At 36.9% G+C, this 18,633-nt stretch overlaps 1 protein-coding gene across 1 annotated transcript; it reads left to right on the forward strand.

Moving 5' to 3' along the window:
- The first annotated feature begins 1,731 nt into the window (after positions 1-1,731).
- Positions 1,732-14,873, forward strand: LOC134538829 (small ribosomal subunit protein eS4). Its single transcript, XM_063380349.1, has 6 exons — positions 1,732-1,813; positions 6,075-6,333; positions 8,943-9,040; positions 12,130-12,301; positions 12,917-13,046; positions 14,693-14,873. The coding sequence occupies exons 1-6, from the start codon at positions 1,811-1,813 to the stop codon at positions 14,820-14,822; spliced, it is 792 nt and encodes a 263-aa protein (XP_063236419.1). The 5' UTR covers positions 1,732-1,810; the 3' UTR covers positions 14,823-14,873.
- The last annotated feature ends 3,760 nt before the right edge of the window (positions 14,874-18,633 follow it).

Here is an 18,633-nt window from a genome sequence, read left to right on the forward strand (position 1 = left end):
CGGTCCGCGCCATATGCTGCACTGCTCCGCGTAATGCTTTGTACGGGGTACATTTAAGCGGCTGGGATAGGCCCTACATCGTAAAAGGGCTGGGCGCATACGTGGAGTTAATTACAAAAAGGTTTGGGAGAGTGACTATAATTACCAGGAATGAAATCGGTGAAGACAAAGGTTGAAGGCTCCGCGTGGGACGCACATCTGTCCCGGTCCGCGAGTCCTTCGGTACTGGCGTCTGGTCCTATCGCGAGGGGAGGGCTCGGCTTCCTCTCGCGCCAAAGTTTCTAAAGTTCCATTATTCGGAAATTATTAAATTAATAAGAGATTGAAAGTGACTCTAAATTCACACATTAAATAATAAAAATTAACCTAATACACAGATACGTTTTACGAATTGGATTCAACAAGATTACATTAATTAACTTTGAATAATGTGATCTACATTGGAGACTGTTCGTCACTTGTTGACTGCTCCAGTGGCGATGATACACAAAAATTGGGGAGGTTATAATTAAGTCACACACTACTTTATTTAATTTAAGCTGAAGGCCGCAAGGGGAGCACTCACAAATGTATTAATAAAAATCCACATGTGAGTGACCTGGGCACTCTTACGTCGCACTTCCCTTGTACGGGGTTATTAACTAAAAGTGATGTTATTTTTAATTTACGTTTAATTTATAACATACAGGAACCGCTGTGTCTGTTTGATTGGGGCACATAGTCTTTAATTCTACCTTTCGTTCCGGTGTTCACCAGACTCGGGTGGGCCATGGCTAGGGGTGCGTTCCGTTAGGGGGGTCGAATACTAGCGGTTGCAGGTCGGGATTTAGGGTGGCCTTTGGTCGGACGACATCAAAACATACCGCCCTTGTATCGACTGTCACCCCGATGTTTGAGCAATGCACTCGGCATACTGCACTTACCTACTTTAACTAGCGTTCAGTGTGCTGCACAGCCCTGTTCCTCATACACACACCTGAGGGGGTACCATAAAGGAGCATAACGTACTGTATGCCAAGAAGGAGCACTAAGAGTCGGTGTAAGTAAGTTATTTTGGTTCGGTCTCATAGATCTTGCTTGATTTGTTTCGAGAATGTATTTTTTATAATTTTTTATATTATAAAACCATGGTTGTAAATCAGGAAAAAAATTTAAAAACATGTTATTTGACTCATTTAATAACTTAGTATTGCTTAGTTTACTACCTTATACATTATTGCCAAAAAATTAAACACTGCAGATTCGCGTAATTCAGGCTACAGAATGGCAATGGTTTTGACACCAAAATCTTTTTTATAAAAATAACCTTTTATTATTATTTGCGAGTCCTATTATGCACTAGGATTAATGGTAGAGTACAGGTGTAGCATGTTCAATATTCAAACTCTAATTTTTATGTCCTAGAATACAAGCTAATTAGTTTCATTTACTATCAATTTTAATAAATTCATTTCCTTATCTTTATTAATTTTAGGATTCAACTAATTTGACTGTGATTGACTGTATCTAATAATTTTGTTAGGTGTATGGGTTTAATTAAATGTTTCAATTAGAATTGTGTATTAGCTTGGATCTTACATAAAGGACAAGAAATATCCTTTACAACACTCTTACAAATCGTGTGAATTCAAATTGTACTAATATAAACTGCTTTTATTCGAAAAATTGTGGAAAACTCCAAAGACGACTGATTCTTTAAGAATCCCTGTCCAGTACATCACGGTGTGGTATGCAGTGTGTGTATCGCATTTCTATGGAATCTGTTAATAAAAGTTTCTTTTCCGTTTTCCGGTAACTACGCGTGGTCGAAATGGTAAGTAGTAAATAACACATTGAATTAGTTATTAGATTAATTCTTAGCAGTTTGTAATTGTATTAACGTATTTTAATATATTATGTTTCAGGGCAATGGTCTTAGCTCGATTCAAATTTGACTATTTCACCAAATTACTGTGTTAAGTGGGAGTGTACACGTATGACATGCTTTCGAGCAGTCATATTTGGTTTCTCTCCTTATGCTTGATGTTAATATAATGCTGGGATATTACATGTTATTATTGGCCCTTGCTAATGGGATATGTTACATAGTTACGATGTTATATAATTATTATAAACTATTGCCAATTACCGTTAGGGTAATTCTTTACTATAGGGCCCCCACTTTAAAAGAAAACTAATGTGAACAATCGAAAAAGTATGATTTCCGTGGTTTATTTGTAATCGTTCTGTGGAGCTGCCGTTTCTTTATTTCAATTTGTTGACAAGTTAAACCAATTTAACGTTTGTATGGTTAATTTTAGTAACACTTAAAATACTGTAAAATCGTGTGAAGGTTTTCTTAGGTTATTAAGTTAACTGCATAAACAAGAATGCATACAGGTTTTGGATTTTTTTGACATCACCTTACCGACTTTATACTTACCAATAATCATCGGCTATGTTTAAAACCTAACCTAGTGAAAGGACAACACAATTTTCAATAGTTCCAAATACGGTAAATATCTTACGTCGCGGTTTTCCCCCATAGTAATAATGAAACAACGAAAATACCACCTTCCAACATTAGAGGTGTTACTTTATTTACCCTAACAACAGCATTAATAAATATGTAAAAGTTTATCAGAAATCACACATTAAAATTAATTACAATACTGTGTAGGGTTGGTGCTGCTGCCATTGTTTATCATTACAGTTTTCTGTGTTTATTTTGGATATATTTAGTCAACGGAGGTAATTGTTTTATAATGAAAGTAGTTAATACGGTGACACATTGCTATTCAAGGGAAATATTGTTTATATTTTCTGTTTGTTGGTTGTTTGTCCAAATGTCTTAGTTAAATATTTTTTATTTTAAATTTTATTTAAAGTATTGTTTTGAACCACGAAACTAATATTCATAGGTTAAGATTATTTTAGTGAAGTAAAAAAATACTTTAAAATATTGTGGATGCTTGGTTGGGTTAGTGAAGCTACATTAAAAACGCTGTGAAATCACGTGAATCGTTGGGTAGTTAAGGATAGATACATCTTAAATTGGCAATTCCTAAGCAACCATTAGAAATGTTTCATAGTAAACAATTCATGGCTGTGGCAATGCACTAGTATTGAAATGTGAGCTAAAAACTGCAGTATTCGGGAACTAGTAGAAATTAACGCTGTGATTAGGTTAATTACAAGAATGTTTTTCGTGTTGCAAAAGGTTATTTTCTTAATTTTATTTTTACTTTGCGGAAAAGCCGCGGCGGTAAGATATTTACTTCAGATATTAACTAAACATATGTTACTCATTTGTTTGGAGGAGGTACAACTTCGCTACCAGCAAGAAATGTTGTCAACTCTACAACAGTCCCACATTTTTTCTCATTTAAAACTTAGCTCAAAATAACACATAGTCAGTCCAATACTCTGATATTATTGAATTGTTATTCTAACGGAAGTTACTCACTTCAGAAAACATCCTGCACACAACCAATCCATAACTCCTTACATTCTCGCACAAAGCGGAACCCATCCAAACTATATTGTTCTATACTATTTAAAAAGTGGAAGAATATAATTAAACTACCCATGTCTTTTCAATCAGTGTACTGAACTATGAAGAAACTGTTGTCTAGTATGATAACTTTTTAATTAGAAAGAGTATATTGCAATATTCCAAGTAGATTTCAGATGATTTCAATTTTTAACAGTTCGTTAGGTTATCCACATTGATATGTTAAAATAAACCATGGAAATCAATCTTGCAGATTAAATATTTTAGAACAATTTTACATATTTATTTGTAACAGCACTAAAGTTTTGGGGGGGGGGATTTTTTTCTCTGCTGCACACCAATTTCTGTTTGCGGCCAGTTAGCATACAGTGGCATGCAGAAGGCTAACAATTTGATTTGTGCATTTGAAATACAGTAAATTAACATTCATCCAAATACTTTATTTACAAGGCTATGCTTTGTAGTCAATCATTCCTAGTTGAAAGTAAAATGGCAAAATTAAATACTTGTATTTATGTAACAATTGCTTTTTTTTAAGAGTAGCTTACAAAATTCAAAAACAGTTTGTATGTTTCAAACCGATGTGAATACAATAATCTGACAGTGGCTTTTTAGAACGGAAAGAAAACAAATCAGACATCATGGTTTTCACACATTGCATACTTCAATAAATTTATCCTGGAGGAAGGTTTTTTGATTCCTAATAGTGAAAAATAATAGTTTATAGTTTACATTAGAATACCAGCATCGAACGTAGTGGCTCGTGGAACAAAAAGTAAATAAAAATTGAAAATATGTTTTTCAAGTACTAGAGACGTCCTTAAAATTATCCTTTAATTAAATTAAATTTACCCTTACTTGTTCATGAAAAATAACAGTTAAAAGCTTATATTACATTACCTACCTGTGTTTTCACACTGTCGCCGCTAATTCTTTCATTTCATGATTCTAGCTTACTCCATGATACTGTGGTACATGATGCTTGCTGTTTTAATTTAATACGTCGAAAGATCCTGGCCAAAAAAAAATTGAAATTTAAACAATGTTGGGAAGTTAAAAAAAAATACATTTTTGGATTTTTATTTGAACTGACGATACAGTTATAATTCATTATATCATATTTTTTATTGTATCCGGATCTTTCAATATACTAAATTCAAACAGCAAGCGTCATTTGTTTTTTAAGTTGTAGGTTGGTGAAACCTTAAGACTTGCTTGTTTTATAATAAACTGCCCTAGTTTTCTTGTTTATAGCGTTATTTTTTTTGGAAGCTTTACAACCTCTGCGTTAAGAAATGATTTTTTTCTTGATTTACAAACTTTGTATTAATGATTTTGTTTTATTTATCCTACTGTAATAGTTACACCGTATAGAAGTTGTAAATGACTTACGAGTGGTGTGATAGTTGTCAATTGCCCTGAAGTAAGAGCAGAGCAAACCCAGAGGGCATGCTATATACCTGCACTGTTTTATTCCCTGCAGTAAATAATTCAGTAAACCTTCGCACTGCGGCCGACACTTGTACCTTCTTTGCGCGCTGGCGCCAGTCTCCATTAGGAAAAACAAATTTGAGATTAAAAATGGAAAAATAAATACCCTGGAGGTGAAGGATGCTGTATCATCAAATAGTTTTTTTATTGGTCTCAAATTTATTTTCAGGTATTTTCTCTAGTAATTGGGAGTGCCTTAAGGAACTTAATATATGAAAATATGAATCTCAAGATTATGGCTTTGATATGATTGTGATCACTCTTATTTAATAAAAAAAGACTGGAGATTGTGTCTTTTACCCCCGGGGTACCAAAACGTACAGTACTAGCAGAATTCTGCAGACGTTTTGCCAGCATTTTGTTTATTTACCTCTATATATCTAAAATGGATGGTTTATAAAGCATTTGAAATGGTATTCATTTTTAAATTTGCTTACCAAATACATACTAATCACAGTAAAAATCACAACATACAAATTTTCATGTCGGTCGGTTTAACGGAATAGAAGTTGATGCACACCAGCGACATCTAGTGGCGAGTTACAGCAGAATGGATGGCATAAAAACCTCGGTGAAAAACACTCAGAGGTGCCAACTTTCATGGTGATCAGTAAAACTGTGCCAGAGTTAAACAACGTCATGTATGCCAAAATCCATTTTTACATTTATATTTATGAATAGATACATTTAAATACCTATTTTTTTCAGGTATGTGAACAGTACTCATGAAGACAAACTTCGGAATTTAATTTAGAATTAATCTGTGTGACGTGTGTGATGAGTAGAGACATGCAAAATTCGCGGGTGTCATTTCGCGATAGGCTAGCATCAAAACAACTAAATACCTTCGTACCGCTTCTGCGATTGGCCCACATTTTATCCGGGGAACTGTGAGCCAATGGCAAACACTAGACCAAGAAAGTGCCGAATTACGGACAGCCTAGTTGAGACGTCACACGTGCCGGTAGCCGATGAACAGGTGTCATTCCCGCGAGTATATTTAAAGGACTGTGGAGTCTATCCTAGAGGTCTCTAGTGATGAGGTAGACGGAGCTGTGAGTGGGGTGTGTGTGTGTGTGTATGCGGGCAGGCTCGCGGTCCCAAGAAGCACCTGAAGCGGCTGAACGCGCCCAAGGCGTGGATGCTGGACAAGCTGGGCGGGGTGTACGCCCCCCGCCCCAGCACCGGCCCCCACAAGCTGCGCGAGTCCCTGCCCCTCGTCATCTTCCTGCGCAACCGCCTCAAGTACGCCCTCACCGGCTGCGAGGTGAAGAAGATCGTGAAGCAGCGCCTCATCAAGGTGGACGGGAAGGTGCGCACCGACCCCAACTTCCCCGCCGGCTTCATGGGTGAGTGGTAGTCTAGTTTGGGGGCTCTTCCGAAATTTAAGTCAAAAAAAAAATCTGATAGGTATACCTATATTTTTGAATAAAGCCCACCACACACGGTACAATATTTTCTACTAGTTTTCTTACTAGAATGCTTACTGGTTTCTGTACTGTGTAGGCCACAAGCTGAAACACTAGGCGCGCTACAAGTTTCTGCTGCACACGATTCTAGCTGCCTTACCAGTTTTTTTTTAAGAGAATATTCTCCACTACAAATTTTTATTATGATAATTCATATTTTTTACTGCATGCAAACAAGGCTCTTCTTTGTATGCATTAATTAAAACGAGGAGTTGGTCATAGTCCACTTCTTTCCTTCCATGTTTATCACGACATGCACACTTAAAAGTGTAAACATCCCATAGTGCTGTTTTCGTGAGTTCTGATTGGCCACTCCTTAAATATTGGAACGAAAATAGGATGCTGTCTATTACGCAAAACCAGGAGCCCAGCTCGTACAGCTACTAGTATCCAGTTTCAGAGCTGCCAACCTCAAATCACACCTATCAGTAATGACAATTATATGAAGGGAAAAAAAGTACGCGTAAATAATGCACGATAAATTTTTCCTGGGGAATTATGACACACACAACATAAAACAAGGAAAATAATATGCAAAAAAAAAATGAAAAATATAGGCCTATAGGTATATATGAATACAATGCAAATTAATGAATCGGAAAAAAAAACTATTTGAACCATACAATCATCCGAATATGTAAGAAATGTCAATAATTTTACTGGAAATTTTGAACCTTCAATTCAAAGTATTGAAAGTTAAACGTGTGAACAACTGTCTTTTTTTTTGCTTCTTTTATCCTGGTTGGATTAGAACTGCCTTGTAAACAAACAACAGAAGACAAACAAAAGAACTTGTAAACAATAACTCTGCGTTCGTTACTTTCGTTTCTTCAGATGTAGCGATAAAACGACGATATAGATTTATTGCTCGTCATGGCTATAAAATGTTCCGCATGTTTCTTTGATTCAATATGCTGTTTACAATCATCCCTTCCACCATGTGAGATCGAAAAGTCACACGTGTATACATTACAAAACGCGCGGTGTTCCAAAACATTTGAAGACGACAAGCATGGCCATTCTTTTGAATAGTTTATGTCGAAAGTTCTGAAGAATTGCGTTCTTTTTCCCCCCTCAGAAACACTTTTGTTCTGTCACACGCTTCATTCTGTCACACGCTTCATTTCTACAACCGACACTGAAGAACAAAACACTATCGAAAAACATAAAAATATTTCATGTCTGTAGAAAGACAAAAACACTATGATGAAAAAAAATGGCTTTCAAAAAAAAATTAAAACACAGGTTAGCCAAAGTACCGTACAAAAATTATCGTGATGTAAGTAGCCAAAAAACGAAAAGTCAGAGAATATGTACTAGTTGTGTCGTACAACGGACGTAATACCATCCCATTACTATTTCAAAACACGAGAATTAATCTACTTATTTCAACAGTACATGTGCTCACATACTAGTTCCGTTATTTGCGCAACCACGCGATGTATTTGAACTGCGTTCACGAAACAGCATAGCAGAAACTAAATTTTTTCCGTCTCCGTGCACCACAAAGCCTCGTTTCCGTAATACACCAGCGATGTTCCGTAATTCCGTAATTCTGTGTTAAATCCATAATAATTACGGAAAATCCGTAATGGTTGGTAGCTATGCAGTTTGAATTCGAGTGAAGAAACTAGTAGTAGAGCCAGTACGACTCCTAGCTTACAATTATATTGTAAGGAATATTGTACCGTGTGTGACGGGCTTAATACTTGTTCATTATCCCATGAAGGGTCTTATTGATCAACTTGCAGAAACAGATGTGCTTCGTGTCAAAATTTCTTTTTCCTCAAAATATTTAGAATTTCGCGAAGAATTTTTGCAAACGGCCGGGTTGATCGTTTTCTGCAAATTTAATGTTTCGCCGTATTTCGGGGTTCCTAAATATTGTAATTATACATCTTTATATTCATTTCATGAACTAACTTTTTCAGATCTATACATGATATGTATTTTAATTTTATTTATTTAATACATTTATGGTAAATATACAATATTTTGAGGAACAGTAAGAGAATAAGTACAAAGATAACCATTAATAAGTCTAGTAAACTTTAGAGTTGCCAGTGTTGAATTTTTGAATTTACTACGTTTACTCAAAAAAATATTTTAAAATCTTTTTTTCTCTAATGCAGAATATTTTAAAATCTTTTTTTCTCCAATGCCGAATATTTTCAATTATAGAGGTTTGATGGGATTCAAGGATTCAACGAGCACATCCCCAATAATAATAAATGATATATAGTTGTAAATTATTTTTATTTAATTTTTTTTTTTTGTTATAATGAACTAAGGCAATCTTAACCAAAGGACTGCAGTCGGTGAGTAAAAGGATATTTAGATTTTTTTTGATGCTGATGACAACCTCGCGTGATGTATCGATAAAGAAATACATTGCCTCAGTCATTCATTTGTGTTTTCAGATTCGTCAAACTCTGTTTTCGGGCATTTGCCATTCAAAGAGTTTTTTTTTGTGTGTGGTGTGTTCTCAGACGTGGTGACGATTGAGAAGACGGGAGAGTTCTTCCGCCTCATCTACGACGTGAAGGGTCGCTTCACGATACACAGGATCACCGCAGAAGAAGCGAAGGTAAAGCGTCCAGCCGCTGGAGTCTGCGTAGTGCCTGTGGTCTCCCGTTTCCAGTGATGATCAATAGTGATCAACTGAGTTCTCGACCAGTGCTCGACCAGTGAAGTGGTTGTCCTTACTCATCTGAGGAAACGCACAACTCCAGTTCACGTTAGAGGCGTCCGAGTGTGTCGCTACAGGTCCAGCCTTACTGTCTTGAAGGATACAAGTGTGTGTACTTTCACACAACACGTTTCAACTGGACCACGCTGCACACATTTTATCCACTAGCAAACAACATAACTTTAATTGCTAGAGCTGTTACAAACATCAGTCTTTCTTGTAATGTTACTTTTTTTTTTTTTTTTTAGCCATTTCTGACTATACAGTGAATCTCAACTGTGTTTTTGTAATTTCTGATTATTTTTTTCCACCGTTGTACTTACGCAGCTATAGTTTGTAACCAAAAAATGACAATAGATCGAAAGTCAGGTCATTCTGTAGTTCGTTACAATTTAATTATTTGTCACCGAGTTGTATGTCAAAAACAGTAAGCTGTGTTGTTAAAAATGAGTCACACTTCAGGATATTCGCCAGTACTCTATGCTTATTCAAACTTCAGCTTCATGTAAACATTTCATGTGAATATGAATCTACATGAAACTGCATTAAGTGAATCAAAATTTAGACGAACTGTACAATATTACCAGCTATCTAAGTATCATTTTGGCTATCTCTACTGACTGGATAACTAGGAACTGTTTCTTTCTCTAAATAATCCCCCAACCCAATTTTTTTGAGTGTTACAAATCTTTGTGTGGCGTGGTAATTCAGACATGGCATCGTTTAACATATAGGATTGGTGTTCCTGCAAAAAAAAGTTAAATGTACAAAAAAAGTTTTAAAACAAATTGAACATCATCATTTTTACAAATTTTGCTGTTTTTTTTTGTTATTTTAAGGTCTGTATTTATTGTCATGTCTAATGAAATCACCATCCATAAAAAGTTAGGAAAAATTAAAAAAAAAAAAACTTTAAAGAAAACTAATAATTAGGAATGGGGGGAATCCTGATTTCCTCGAATCCGAATCCTAACTCGAATCCTCGACTGGAATTGCCGAATCTCGAACCCAAACCCGAATCTTTTAATAGATGATGTCCACATATCTAATGTAAGTGAGATGTATTCTGCTTGCACTAAAAGTCCCTTGACTTTATCACATGTAGTTTGGTACATTTCTGGTATAAGTGTATATAAAGGCAACAATTTTTTCTTGAGAAATTCCAGTTTTAGTACAGATTAGCGGTTAGGATTTTTTCTATAAATAAGCTAGAGGTCTGCGAGCCTAAGAATTTTACTTCGAGCCGAGCTCGAGCTTTTGTGGTACAGTTACACTTTTGGGAAACTATTTTTATCTTAAACTTAGTATCATGTTTGAATAAAGTATTAAAATGAAGTGGGCTTATTAATTTTGGGTAACTATTTACAGAGTGTGTTTACATTTTGCACTGCTAGAAAAAAAAACATTTTTTTTTTCATTGAATCTTACCTGTTTCCATTGGTTCATTAGTAACTGATATCATCCAACATAACCAAGTATATGTTTGTGTAAATGTAACATATCTTTGAAAAAATTTCACCCTTGTCAATTTTTCTGGAGTCCTTACTGAGCTTCAACAAACTTGCACCAAAAATCATGTTCTTTGAAAAGTACATTCACATTGTTTCAACATTTCCACTTTTCAGCACAATAATTCTGAGAGAGATTGTCACAGAGTATTAAATTCTGTTCTTTAATCTATCATGCAGAACAATAATTTGTTCTGCACGTTCAGGAGTTAAATTAGCTCTACGATTGGAGATAGTGTTTCCAGCAGAAGAGAAGCGTCTCTCGCTGGCAATTTGCTTGGCTGGAATGCTTTAGTAAAATTGCTTAACCTCAAAATTAGTGTCATAAATATCTGTAACCGGTCATTAAAGTTTAATCAATTGAAAATAATAAAAATAAAAGCATTTTACTTAATTCAATTTACACTTGCAAAAAAACATACACACAATAAACCTACATGGAAATTAGTCTTTTTCAATATCCTGAAGTCTGAAATATGTTTACTCATGTTATTAAATGTAGAGCTGTATTGAAGAAGCCGATTTTTCCAATATTTAGTTGAATCGGCATTTCTGCCGACTTCCGATACAGTGCGCTCGTTAAGTTTCGGCCGATATTACTGAAAAACGAAAGAGACTGCCGTAACCTAAAAATCCACGAGAACCATTTTCACTTTTCGTAGTAGTACTGCATTCTTTCAGATCACATTATTTCTTAGCAACATGTGCCAACCGTACATATCAAAGTTTAACATCCTTTTTTTTAACAATGTTTTTTAATTTAATATTTCATAAATAAATAATACATTACTATCACGGTAAATATACATCTCAGTTGTTACTGTAACTATAGTGCAAATATGGTAGCTATCATGCTTCTGTAGTAATTATGGTATTCTACAAAGAATCTTTAGTTCTTATTATGGTAATTATCTTAAAATAACTATTGGGTTTGTACTGTAGTTATGGTACATCATCCATATTTCTTCGTATGTTGTTGTTCATTTGTCTTTTCTTCATATTTACGTGTGCCGCCATTATTTGAGACAGGAAGTTTCAGAAAAAAATTTAACGGACATTATATCACACATTTAATGGCGTAAATGACGAGACCTCGGGCAATTTAAACGCTTTATACGGAAAAACCTACCATGCGGGACCTCGTAAGCGAGTTTTACTGTATTTTTTCCCCGTAAATAGTAAAAACCGAATCCTTTGACGAATCCTATATCAGACCCGCCGAACCTTCGAATCCCTAGGATTCGGCGGATATTGGATTCGGTCGCCCCATCCCTATTAATAATAGAAGTGATGACTTTTATTTTGCGGTTGTGTGGAAAGTAAGTTCATCCTTGATTGCATTTCCTTGGCTTCCGGGCGTGGGCCGTGCCAGAAGCCAAGGAAATGCGAGACGGTGGCAGCGAGAGCCTGCGATCTTGCCGCCGGCAAGCGTGGACTCTGGGCGAGGGCGAGCAGCAGGTGTTTGTTCCGCTGCCGCAGTACAAGCTGTGCAAGGTGAAGCGCGTGCAGACGGGCCCCAAGGGGGTCCCCTTCCTGGTGACGCACGACGGGCGCACCATCCGCTACCCGGACCCCGTCATCAAGGTCAACGACTCCATCCAGATGGACATCGCCACCGCCAAGATCACGGACAGCATCAAGTTTGAGTCAGGTGACCTCCTCTTTCCGGCAGTGGCCGATGAGATCCTGATGGTTGTGTTTTTAGCCCAGTTTCAATTTTGAAGCCAGAAGAATTGGGTGTTATTGTTTTTATTTTTATAAAACTTGTTTTACCACCAAAATAGTGGTAAAATTTATATCCTGCGTTATTACGATAAAATTATACGTAATAAACTGGTCTAAAACAGATACATAAAGAATAATAAACTAAATTAGCGAGCATGATGTGGTTTAAAAGTGAGCCCATGAGTGATGCACAATGAAACAACTTAAATTAATTTTTCTGATCCAGGCACTTTGGTATAATGAATGTTTTGTCCAGAAATGATGCAACTGGAATTCCAGTGTTATGTAGTGCATTTACTTGCACTTTGGTGTTATGCGGTGTTTTGACATGGTTTTAGGTGTTGTTTCGATTCTATCACAATTCACTATATAATCTCATCCTAGTTATTACGTAGCGAGACGTTGGTCACATTGAAAGAATGTGTTAGTTTACCTTTCCTGCATAACAAGCTTACTACTAGTAGCAGGGTCCGAAGCAGAAGGTATGAAAAGTGGGAACGGGCCTGCTCTTCGCTGCAGCGAGGATGTGTGCTGCCCACAGGCAACCTGTGCATGATCACCGGGGGCCGCAACTTGGGGCGCGTCGGGACCGTGGTGAGCCGAGAGAGGCACCCGGGCTCCTTCGACATCGTCCACGTCAAGGACTCCCAAGGACACACCTTCGCCACCAGGTACGTGCGCCACGCCCCACCCGAGGCGGTCTGGGTTGTTGGCTGTTCTCCTCTTAAGGGATTCTATCACTGCCCGCTCTCTGCTTGTTGGAAGGATAGTTTTTTTTAGGATTTTTTTCCCCGCTGCGTACGCTCCTTTACCAAGTAATGTTCATTGAAGCAGAAACAATATTTCCTATTCAAAAACTTAATCCACAACATTTATCAGGAGGCTTAGTAGGAGATGGCTTACAAACAAATTTTATAAAAAAAACCAGTGACATAATCAGAAGTCTAGGGTTCCTTTATACCCCTGGTACTGGTATTGGCTTTAGTGTGAAAAGAGTGGCACCCATGAACTTGAAACACTGAAATGTTGTTTTCTCTGATAATGCATTGCCATAAACCTACCGCTTGTAACATTTTGTTCAGAATTTCAAAAAATACATACAGTTAAATATTTGGTTTTGGCATGCCTCTGCCATTTTAATGGTTGCTAAGGATTTTTATGGTTACTTTATTTGTACAAAGATTAATTTGGAGATAGCTGTTCTCCTCAGTGAAATGAAAAGTGACCCCTCAGCGAGCATGAGCAGGCTTCGTGTAACTGGAACAATGTTGTGCATGCGAGAGTAGTGTTAGAGTACTTAAACATCGCAGACATTCACTTGGTGCACAAACATGCAAGTCGTCCACGCGTAAAAATGTTGGTCTCGCATTAAAGAGAGCCCGCGTTGGGATCGCCAGACCTGCCAACACTCACGATTTTGGTATGAGGCTCACGATTTTAAGGTCCATCTCACGCCCTGACGCCAAGATAGTGTTTCCTCACGATTTTTCGGGGCCCCAAGATTTTGTTTGTAAAAGTTACAGAATAAGTTTTACGAAAGCTTACAGTAACGAGTTTCCATCAATTCTCGAGTCAAGTAAAGGAAGCAATTTTGAGTTTTGTAGTGTGTGCCGTGCTGACTTTTCTATCTCGCATAGTGAAAGAGGAGACATTGTGAAACATGTCGTTACAAAAAAAAACACGACTAACACATGAAGTGTATTGCTTCCAATAAAAAAATTAATTTGGCTGTGAACAGTGATAATAGTGTTACACGAGCAGAATGTTATTTTACATCTTTTTTAGTTGCGGCCCTGCATGATCACTACACGACACCGCTAAATTATGTTCATCTAAATTAAATCTGCAACCTATAATTTGTTGAAATAAATTTTGAAGCAGAGACCATGTAACATATGTGCAGGTATGTCACTTAAATTTAAAGATTCTCATTTGTTGTTTTTTTTATATCTTACCTGTATTTATGGGCCCGAAAATTTTTATAGAGGACCTCATGAATTTTTAAATTTGAATGTTGGCAGGTCTGTTGTAGGTTATGGGACGTAAAGCCAACAGCAACGTTTAGGAAGCAGCGTGTTGAGGCAGAGGTGCGCTGTAAGAGACGAACCACTGTCTAGCCAAGCTCCAGCGGGTAGAGTACATGGTGGACTTGAGATGGTTGGCTTGAGTTGTGGACAGCCATTTAGATTGTTATATTTTGGAAAAAGGTGGTATTGGGCTGTCCTTTAAACCTGTGTTGTTCCCATACTCATAGCAATATGACCATAAAGATAACGAAGGTGTAGATGGCGCAGTATGGGGCATTGTGTGTGCGCAGGTTGAACAACGTGTTCATCATCGGCAAGGCGACGAAGGCGTACGTGTCGCTGCCCAAGGGCAAGGGGGTGAAGCTGAGCATAGCGGAGGAGCGCGACAAGCGTCTGGCCGCCAAGGCAGCCGCCTCGTAGCCTCCCCGCCTGTACTGCAACTGTGTAAAATAAAAGCATGCGTCAGGAGTACCGCACGCGCTCAACTTCGTTTGCCTTCGCAGTCCCTTTCCCCTGGGTTTGTTACATGTGCAACATTGCAGATGTACTTTAATGTTTTCCTAAGTAATTTGTGGTAAAACTAATGTTTCATTTAATTTTTTTTAATGATTGTGTGTTAGTTAATTTGTTAAGTCTACACAAATGATTAAAATATTAATTTTTTAAAGACAGTTCCAAAAAAAATTTCTGCTTAACTATAATTGCACATTATAAAACCACTCATTCACAAGAGTACTTAAGTTAACTGATACTAAGAAATAAAACAGTTAGCAAGGAAAATATCATTGGTTGTGCTGAAAATATACTGGATAAAAATTACCATATACAGTCAAACCTCTATCTATCGAACTCGCATGTATCGAATGTCCGTGTTTATCGTATACTTTCTACGGTCCCGGCAAAATTGCCATACAACTAAGGTTAAAAAAGTCCGCTTGTACCTATGTTCAAATTATCGTTTTGTCCGCATTGATCGTACAAAATATGTGGTCCCGCCACTATAAATTATAATAGATGATCGTTTAACCATAAAGATTTTGCGGAAATAACCATTTCTTAGAAAGAAACCGTCATAAAAACATTAACGATAGTATACAAAAGTAGTAAAAATCACCTTAAATCTGCAGCCATTTTATAATTAGCAACGAGTAAACAGTCAACAAACGGTAGATGGCTAACATTGATGCCATATTTCAGTGAAATCGACTCGTCACGAAACGTTGCCACACTATCGACTTGTATTTATAAACAAAGTTTTTTCATGTCGGCTAAAATGGTAACGTAAAAAACAAAACATTTTATACCGTACGTATATAAAATCACTTCAAGAATAAACATGTCCCTTATTATGACTGAGCATTGAGACGTCTCGTTTATAAGGTACAAAGAAACCAATATGGCGTCCGCTGCATTGAAAATTTATTGATTCCTGTGCAGCATCGTGAACGCATTTCTGTAGGCCGGTATTTCATTGTTCGGGCATGCTATCCTTATCTATGGCACATGTTACTTCCTGATTTCTGATCGGTGTTTCCTTTACATGTGCGTGAATGTTGAGTGAATAAAAAGTGCAAAAGTTAGGTTAACATTTTAAAGCGTTTAAAATGTCTTGGAATGGTAAACAGGTGAGGACACTTGATGAACGTATTAGGATTATTGAAGAAATTGAAAATAACCCTAGTGAAAAACGTGTGGATGCAGCTAAGCGCCTGGGCCTACCAGCCTCCACTTTATGTTCGATTTTGGCAAAAAAAGAGGACATTCGTTTGCAAGCAAGCAAGCAAGTACGGGCCAACAAGCAAAAAACGAAAAAATGGTAGAGAGTCGACTTTCAAAGAAGTTGAAGATGTGTTGTTCTCGTGGTATCAGCAGGCCAGAACTAATGGTATTCCTGTTGATGGAACAATATTAAAAGAGAAAGGAAAGCAGATTGCCCTGAGGTTGGGCATTGAAAATTTCTCTGCATCAAATGGTTGGGCAGCAAGATTTAAAGAGCGTCACGGCTTAATTTACAAGAAGGTGTGTGGCGAGAGTGCTGGTGTGAGTGTTGAAACCACAACTGATTGGTTAAATAACCTTCAAAAAATTACAGACGGTTATGCACCTAAAGATAGTTACAATGCTGACGAAACAGGCCTCTTTTACAACTGCCTGCCCGACAGAACATTGGCCATTAAAGGTGAAGCCTGTCACGGGGGTAAGATGTCGAAGGAAAGGTTGACTGTGTTGCTGTGTGTAAACAGTGATGGCAGCGACAAGCTTCAACCTCTTGTCATTGGAAAATCTCAGAAGCCCAGGTGCTTCAAAAACATTAAGACATTACCGGTAAAATACCATGCAAACAAAAATGCTTGGATGACTGTGGAGATTTTTACATCATTCCTGCGTACTTTGGATTGCACTATGGGAACTCGCTGCAGGAAAATAATTCTGTTTGTGGACAACTGTGCTGCACACCCTAAAGACGTCACATTTCTTCGCAATGTGAAGGTGGTCTTCTATCCTGCAAATTGTACCAGTGTATGCCAGCCTCTTGACATGGGAATTATCAAGTGTTTTAAACATGAGTACCGGAAGATGTTCGTGCGAAAAGTTGTTGGACTTCTTGATTCCAAGAGTGAAGATTCCAAGGTGGAATTAAAGCTTAACATCCTGCAAGCTATTCATTACCTAGCAGCATCATGGAAGAAGATCACTCCCATAGTGATTCAGAACTGCTTTTCCAAGTGTGGAGTTGCACAAGAAATTCCATCTAGTTCTGTGGTTGAAACCGATGATGTCGACTTTGAAGATGACTTCAAAAAACTTGATGAGAATAATGTAGGCTTTGACTCTTAATGCTACTTGTGATGAAAAAGTGGTTACTTGTGGTGTCCAGAGCGTGGATGAAATGTGCGAGGCTACAGAAGCAGTACATCAGCACAGCAGTGAAGAAGAGGAAGAAGAAGCTGATTTGCCAGCAGAGAAGGTTCCATCATTTGCTGAAGCGCATTGTGCACTGGAAATACATCTAGACTTTCTGCTACGCTCGCAGAATGAGTGAACAGGATCAAGATACCATGCTTCGAATGGAGGAAATGTTATTAAACGTGAGAAGAGAGAATGTAAGACAGTCAACCATAAATGACTTCTTCAAGAAGAAATAAAGTGGTTAAAAATAGTTAGTGTGAAAGTGCAATTTAAATACAGAATATTTCAAATTTTATAGTGTTATTTTTAATTAGTATTTTATTACATATAATTTTTTTTAATAGGGAGAGTAAAAGTACACATTAAGGAACACAAGGACTAGGTGAGTTAATTTTTTGTATGTACTGTACCTGACTTGTATTTTTCGTAACTAGCCTAGGTTTCTTTGTAGGTCTATTGTGCATAGTGTAAATTGTATGAAATAAAATTCTTCCATTTTAATTTTTTTTTTCAATTGATTAAACTTTAATGACAAGTAACTGATATATTTCTGACATTAATTTTGAGGTAGAAATATTTTTTTTCAAAATCTACGAGTGAAGTCCACATCTATTGAATGTCCGCATCTACTGAATTTTTTTGTTGGTCCCCTGAAAAACGATAGATAGAGGTTTGACTGTATGAACTTTCCAAAATAAAATACCAAGTATGACTACAATCATTTGTAATGTTCTGGAAAATTTTCTATAAGGACTTTCAAATTCAAAAACATATGTAGCAATCCTGTAATACAGAAAAAAATTCTGTTGTAAAAGCACTCCAGAAATACCATCTTTGTAATCATTTTTACAATCACTGACATACAATATTATAATTACATCTTCATGTTTTTTACCGATCACAGTTTAAAATAATCACCATCAAAGTCAATCTATTGGTAATAAATAACAAATCTACTTTGTTAGTTTTCACTTTAGTTTTGAAGCAAAATTTTAAGTTTTTTATTAAAATTTTATTTTTGTATCAAAAAAATTATACCGTATTTACTCGTGTATAGCGCGCCCCACGATTTTTGCAACAAATTCCAAAGAAAAAAAATTTTTTTTCCCATAAATAAAATTTACTAACATTTTGTGGTACCTGATTATTTAAATTGATGTGTGGCGATGCGTCAGGAAAATACTTAAACTCTGCTGTGTAGACGGAAGATAATGAAGCGCTGTATCGTCACAACTGGTACGTGGGCGGGAGGAAGAGAGGCAGGCAGGAATGTGACACGGACTAGATGACTCACCGGTAGCAGCTGCGACGAAGCGAAGGA

The sequence above is a fragment of the Bacillus rossius genome, chromosome 14 (assembly GCF_032445375.1).
Source record: "Bacillus rossius redtenbacheri isolate Brsri chromosome 14, Brsri_v3, whole genome shotgun sequence".
NCBI lineage: Eukaryota > Metazoa > Arthropoda > Insecta > Phasmatodea > Bacillidae > Bacillus > Bacillus rossius.

Bases quoted from the DNA above. Each gene is read 5' to 3' on its own strand.
- LOC134538829 (XM_063380349.1), top strand. The intron at 6,334-8,942 runs GTGAGTGGTAGT...GTGTGTTCTCAG, and splicing joins CTTCCCCGCCGGCTTCATGG to ACGTGGTGACGATTGAGAAG. The intron at 13,047-14,692 runs GTACGTGCGCCA...GTGTGTGCGCAG, and splicing joins GGACACACCTTCGCCACCAG to GTTGAACAACGTGTTCATCA.